Source organism: Lissotriton helveticus, chromosome 3_1, assembly GCF_964261635.1.
Source record: "Lissotriton helveticus chromosome 3_1, aLisHel1.1, whole genome shotgun sequence".
Lineage (NCBI taxonomy): Eukaryota > Metazoa > Chordata > Amphibia > Caudata > Salamandridae > Lissotriton > Lissotriton helveticus.
In genome coordinates, this window is record NC_136061.1 from 1,038,308,747 (window position 1) to 1,038,316,278 (window position 7,532).

At 44.9% G+C, this 7,532-nt stretch overlaps 1 protein-coding gene across 1 annotated transcript in view; it reads right to left on the reverse strand.

The window, feature by feature from the left end:
• CYBRD1 (cytochrome b reductase 1) overlaps positions 1–7,019 on the reverse strand; it is a 108,860-nt gene extending 101,841 nt beyond the window's left edge. The window contains exon 1 of the mRNA XM_078681575.1: positions 6,806–7,019. Within this exon, the coding sequence (XP_078537701.1) occupies positions 6,806–6,992 (187 nt within the window). The 5' untranslated portion in view covers positions 6,993–7,019. The remainder of the gene's footprint in view (positions 1–6,805) is intronic.
• Positions 7,020–7,532: the final 513 nt, after the last annotated feature.

The following is a 7,532-nucleotide window of genomic DNA, read 5'->3' on the forward strand; positions in this document are numbered from 1 at the left end:
CCTGGGTGAATGGGGGGTGGGGGGTGCACATGGGGGGTACCTATGGTACCCCCCTGCATTTGCGTACACAAAGCAGCAGGCACCGTGCGGTGCCTGCCGCTTTGTGCATGTAAATGCAACACATGCATTTTTAACATTGCGGCGGGTGCAGCTTGAAGCTGCACCCGCCGCAATGTTAAAAATAGAGGATGTGACCGCCACCCTGGCGGTCACATCCTAATTGCCATGGAGGGACCGCCGCTGCCCATGCGGACGGTCCCTCCTACTCAGGGGTGGCGGACGGACGCAAGTCCGTCCGCCATCCTAATCGGCCCCAAAGTATTCATTTCGCCCTTTACCTGAAAGTCCACCACTCCGGCATTAATGGGATTCTTTTCTATGCAGGTTAACTTGTATGAACAGCTCTCATAGCAGCAAGCCAGTCAATATTCCTTGTTGCGCGCAAAAAGGTACTGGGGAAGGTTCAGAGGGGAAGGGAAAGATAGGAAAAAGCGCAAGAAGGGAACAAGGGCCAAAGTACGCTGCTTCCAATGTCTGCACTGCAGTCTTACTGTAAGGCTTCTGAATTTGCCAACGACGCTGCTGCAGACCTTGCTGTTCTATAGAATGAATGATTCCTAAAAGGAACCATCGAATTTCCTCTCTGGGCGGTCTCACCAACTTGCCATAACTGCAGTCTTCAGAACTAGCTACCGCTGCTGCTGGCGCTCGACACCGTCTCACAGGAAATCTTCTAAATACTGCAGAAAATAACTGAACTCTGAATTCTAAGAACCCTCTTTAGTAATTACTGGAAATATTTAGCAAACCGGCGTCTTTTGAACTCCCGTCATGAACAATTGACGCGGAGCTAAACGCCCGGCTGCCTTCTCTGCTGATAACCGTGTTGAGGTGCGCAGTGCAGAGCGCGCGCTCCCAACAGGTTAACTAGAATGCTCACTGCTTCTGGAATTCGGAGCGGCAGAATACGTCCGCCATCATTAAGGGAGCATTCCTACCGGGGATTACATAAACCAGGGCTCTACTGAAAATACTATTTACAATTACGGGCAACTTCCTGAGTCTACCAGGGAAACCACACATTCACTCGTCTAGGTTTCACCATTACTCGAGCCCTCCTTGACCTGACAGGAATACTGGTGGCAACAACATGAGGGGTCCTGACAATTCGTAGGTTCCTGACAACATGTGTGTGTGGCGATGCATCTTCAGCAGTGCTGCGAGTGTCCGCCACGCAGAGCCCCGGTAGAGCTGCGATGCCCACTGGTTTATTATAGTCGGCATTCATGAAAAACCTGCGGGGAAATAGAGCCTGCCGCATAATTAGACAAACAACAATGGTTCTTTCGGAAAAAATGATTTAAATAAACATAGTACTTAATACATACATGTAGTCATAGTATCCCATGGAGGATATAGGCAAAAATTATACACTGACCACAGATAAAAGGAATAAATAAGTCTTTTTAGTTATTCGATTTTTCAAAAGTTTTTTTTCAACTTTTCAAAACTTTTAGTTTCTGTAATGAATCAGATATGCTGTCCAATGTACATAAAATACATAGGCTGTGAATATACAAAGTGTGAAGGTCGTGACTGGTGACTGAGTGTTACAAGTGACAGAACATAAATACATGAAACAAAAAACTTTTTCAAAAATATCCAATATGTAGCACAATAGTCACTAGGAGATTTAAATTGTCCCTTTTGTTCAGTTGTGCTTTGTGCGAACTGGTATATGACATAGAACGTCGACGTTTCGACCCTGAGGGATGTGCTGATTTATGCGCATCTAAGGCGGGTCTTCATCAGGACTGGAATGTTGTTGGACAGCTTATTAATGTAAATAAAATAGGGTCAGGGCCTATTGTGAGTCAGTGTTTGAAATCAAAGGATCTACTTATTATGCTCACCTTATTGTTAGGTGTGAGATTCGTCTGGTCTTCTAATGTTGCTTGTGCATGTCAGCCGACAAGCACCTGAGGTACTCACTGGTTCTATAATCAATATATGATAGGAACCTTAATGCCAAATTAAAAAAACACAGGGTTATATCTTACTGGGCACTGAGGTTATGGACTCATCATACCTTAGTATTTCTTGAAGGTTATTCTGCACCAGCCGGTGCAACTTGTTTGAGGGTCCGCGCCAACCTGGCGATTGCCTGTAGGAGAGATGGTTCTAGGTCTTAGTATCTACGTGTTTGCACCTAGTTACTAGCGGTTTGCAATTGGTGATGCATGTGGTGATAGGAAGTAAAGCCGCGTGGTTAGTGTAACCAAATAATGGGAGAACTTCTTACTGTGATTCAGTGAACTAACTGCCACAGACCGCGGTTTAATCTAAAAGTAGTATCTTAGTCCCAAGAACTACGTATTGACTGGTGTCTGTTTTTAAAAAGAGATTAGGTGGGCGACTCAGAATAAACGGACTATTGAATATCATGATTAGTGGACAATACATGCAAAAAATTATAACGTCTAGTTTGTATTTAAATGGCCGTCAGATTACCATAGACGGGATGTGAAGTAAACTCTTTTGACATGTCTAGTGAATCGGACGGGCAAAGTCGAGTAAAATAATTAATGTGTAATCGCCATAAATGGGAATCGCTATCTGGGCCACTTCCGAAGGAGGAATTCGAGAAGGTGGCGAACCTTCTTGGTCTGTTTGTTGCGGTTAGTGTTGTATCCCTGGGAGTCTTGGATGTAATATTCGTCACTAATATAAATGATATGTTACTTTTTTGTCATATGCCTTAATGTCTTTGGCCAATTTGTCCAATTTTTTGTTCAGTGTCATGGTATGAGGACGTTTCGGTAAATATTCATAATACCCAGGCTGAAACGTTTCACTCGTATTCCTAGAACACGCGACACAATGTATGGCACAAAACAGTTTGTTCGTCTGAATTGGTAGACATGATAAAGGAGTCCCATTTATGGCAATATGACAGACAATTAAACATTAATTATTTTACTCGACTTTACCCGTCCGATTCACTAGACATGTCAAAAGAGTTTACTTCACATCCCGTCTATGGTAATCTCACGGCAATTTAAATACAAACTAGACGTTATAATTTTTTGCATGTGTTGTCCACTAATCATGATATTCAATAGTCAGTTTATTCTGAGTCGCCCACCTAATCTCTTTTTAAAAACAGACACCAGTAAATACGTAGTTCTGGGGACTAAGATTCTACTTTTAGATTAAACCGAGGTCTGTGGCAGTTAGTTCACTGAATCACAGTAAGAAGTTCTCCCATTATTTGGTTACACTAACCACGCGGCTTTACTTCCTATCACCACATGCATCCTATCATATATTGATTATAGAACCAGTGAGTACCTCAGGTGCTTGTCGGCTGACATGCACAAGCAACATTAGAAGACCAGACGAATCTCACAAGTAACAATAAGATGAGCATAATAAGTAGATCCTTTGATTTCAAACACTGATTCACAGTAGGCCCTGACCCTATTTTATTTACATTAACAGGCTATCCAACAACCTTCCAGTCCTGATGAAGACCAACCTTAGATGCGCATAAATCAGCACGTCCCTCAGGGTCGAAACGTCGACGTTCTATGTCATATACCAGTTCGCACAAAGCACAACTGAACAAAAGGGACAATTTAAATCTCCTAGTGACTATTGTGCTACATATTGGATATTTTTGGAAACGTTTTTTGTTTCATGTATTTATGTTTTGTCACTTGTAACACTCAGTCACCAGTCACGACCTTCACACTTAGTATATTCAGAGCCTATGTATTTTATGTACATTGGACAGCATATCTGATTCATTACAGAAACTAAAAGTTTTGAAAAATTGAAAAAAAACTTTTGAAAAATTGAATAACTAAAAAGACTTATTTATTCCTTTTATCTGTGGTCAGTGTATAATTTTTGCATATATCCTCCATGGGATACTATGACTACATGTATGTATTAAGTACTATGCTTATTTGAATCGTTTTTTCCGACCGAACCATTTTTGTTTGTTTAATTACCCGCCCAAGTTCTGAGGTTTACAGGGTTGACCCATTATACTTAATGCCGCATAATTACAGCAAATCCGTTGTAAATGAAGGTTACGCTGTTCAAATGAGCGACAGCATAATATTTAGTTCTGATTTTATCTACATCAAAACATCAGGAACAAAACAAGATAACAAGTGCGACAAGCTCTGACTGCCATCTGTTTCCAATTAACGCGACCGCAAGATGTGGTCCCGATAATTGGAAACAGATGGTGCTGCTGCTCACTCCCAAGCACCCTAGGCCAGGGGACAGAGAAGGCAGGACATGCACCCACCTTGGACCAATTGCGTGCTCTCTTTCTTAGAAAGACGCATGCAAATGCCAATTGCGGGTGATAAAAAAAAAGCACATGCCAGAGTGTGTGTTTAGAGTTTAACCCGCAGCGGTGCGGGTGATTTATGGAGTGGGCGTGTTTTGCACGGCCCCGGCCATCCTCCACACACACCCACTGTGACATCGGACGGCACCGAACGGGTTAAAAGCCCTTACTAAAAGCCTCACACAGCAGAGCATGCGCACTGGTTCAAGCGAGACCTAAAGAGGCTTTGTCAGTATAAACAGCCTCTACATTGGTAAGCCATAGCTGAAATGCCTCTACTACCAAGGTAAACACATTTGTAAAAAGTTTCCTCGATGCCACATGATTGAACACTCAATTATCAGCTTTAAATATATTTTGGAAATTCAGCCATTTTCCTTAAAATATTAGTTCGAGTTCTGAAAATAAACACATTTTCATCTCAAATACACTCTCTCAATTTTGGTAAATGTAAATTATTTCAGCCAAGCAATAGGTTCTAAGTTTGTACAGTTGGCTGCACACTGGATAGCTACTTCCAGGTAACTGGAGAGCTAGCAGTAGTAGCTCAACGAGCTACTTGTTGGAGAAACCAGAGCTAGAGGCACTAAACAGGAGAGTCCCTAATCCCTGATACTCTTTGCCCCTTACATGGAATCATTAGCTGAGAGGGTCCGAAATGAAACATTAAAGGACTTTGGAGCGATCTCCGGCTTTAAGGTTAATATCCAAAAGTCGCACAAGCTCAACCTCATGATGCCAGTGTGACCGCCTCATCCTGGAACAGCATTTCCAAATATCCTGGATCCCCTATCTTGGCCTTAAGGTGTGCCCCTCTCTGGAAAAGATGGTAGAACGCAACGATACTGACCTCTTAGACACAGTGCTACATGGTGAAAATGAATAGGCCACTCACTGAAAAACACTAGTGCTTCATGGACCAAGCCATAGCCGGTCTTCACATTTGAAAGATCCCCTGGCTCGTTAATTGACAGCGAAGGCCTGGAGTCTATGTATCCCCGATAACAAGGGTCACAATTGTGGTCAAGGACAGCATTAAAACTCTGATGGACCTCTCCACAAACATCTCGCCCCTTACCTCTATCATCAATAACACAGCATCCCCGCCCGCTTTAAGCGACACGACCTTCCAAACCTAGCAGGATGCCAACTGCAAAAGAATCTGTGACTTCTCTGACCACAAGGGCCTCCTAGACTTTCCCCGCTTAAGCAACTTCTTTGATCTCCCGGAGACGGAACACTGGTGCTACACCGCCATCCACCACTGGGTCACCCAACCCCATATTCATCCCATGGCCAGCAGACCGCTCACAAAGTTCGAGAAACGGCTCATTACCAAACCGGATGACAAGTGTCTCCTTTCCCAAATATACTATTTTCTAAATAGACTGGATGTCACTCAAAGGTCCCTAGCTCAGAAATAATGGGAAACTGAAAGTACGGCCGGCCAGCCATGAATAATTAAGGGAGGAGAAGCCGCACAGCATACGCTGGGAGAAGCCCTTTGATGTGCTGTGCGGCCGTGAACAAAATGCAATTAGGAGGGAGGGAGGGAGGCTGATGCGCGTGCTTGTTTGGTCACGTGATTCACGTGAACTCAAAGAAAACCGCACCAAAAAGCCCTTGGTTTCACGAGGATTTTGAGCACTTGAATTCTCTCCATTTCCCATTCCTTCGGAATGGAAAAGGCGAGACCTAAAAACAGATTTGAACCATAAAAAGACCAATGCTTAAAGACCTCTAACCATAAAGCCCCTCCAAGTATGTATATTATGTATGATAAAAAAAACACAATAGTCTGGTGAGATGACTAAAGATTTCTTAGACGCCAAATCTAAAAATCTGCCTAGCAGGCTAAACCCCAAAAACGGGTTATTCATTATTATTATTTTTCAGCCTGTGACTCAAAAAGAAAAGCATACTAGTACAAATAAATAAACTCATGGGTGTACAGCACCTTGTGACTTTGTCATGGTTGCTATGGAGAGGCACTACTTCAAATACGTACTCAAGTGAACCCTGTGAACATATAACAAGTGTTCTGGCATACTTTGTAAACTTTTCAAAAGCACGTGTTATGACTCATCTCGCCTTTTTCACTCTTTCGTCGTTGGCAGCTGCAGCACTTATTTCAAGCACCCTGGTCTTTTAATGTAAAAAAAAAAACACATTATGCAACGATTTTGAACTGGTGCAGATGTGCACCGCTCGGCGCAGGAGCTCCCTTGACTCATGTGTGATTTACTATGGGGCAGAGGAATGCGGACAGTTACTCAACATCCTCCACTACAGACGCAGACACCCAAACTCGAGGGAAGTAGCTCGGCTCTGCTGTGGGTTTACGCAAACAGGGCAAGGCATGGGCGCACAGCAGAGGGCAGCCAGCATTTGTTTACTGGGTGCCAAGTCCCTCGCTCCCCGGGCACGGCGCGCACCTACCGATGCCCTGGATGAAGATGAAGCCCGCTATCATCAGCACGGGGTGCCAGTTGAACTCGGCCAGGCCTCCGTCCCAGCCCAGCCCTTCCCGCCAGTGGAAGACCCAGACCAGGGCGAAGAGGACGGCGAGGAAGCCCAGCACCAGGCTGCAGGCAAGGAAGCAGAGGAAGCTCCTGTAACCCTCCATCTTCGCCCCAAACTCTGAGCGGCAGGGGGAGGGTGGGAGGGAGGGACGCCACGCGCGCGCTGCTTCCCCGCCCCGCGCGCCTCCCGTGCCGTGAAAGGAAGGGGCGGCTCCGGCGGGAGGGGGCCTGGCTCGCCCGCCCCCGGGCCCGCTCCCTTCACAGAAGGGTGCCAGGCGTCCAGCGAGGCCTTTAGTGCGAAGAATCCGAGTTTCGAGCAACAGTTGTGGCACCCAACTCCTGCCCCATATAAGTTTAGACGCAGGAACCATCTTAAACTATAAAAGAATAAAAGCCCACACCGGAACAACTTCAGGGTGGCCGACTACTGCATGTTGCTATCTGACATTGCCCCTTAGGCATGTTTTTTTGGCAGTTTTATGTGATACCGCTGAACGTTTTCACTTTTACGCAACGCGTCCACACGAAAAGTCTTTTCTGCAGCAGACATTTTCAATTGAATTGTTTGGCAGATGTATTAATGTAGTAGCACGTTATACCCCCGACGATGCGCGGCAAAGTTTTCAGAGGTGTTGTAGCACTCT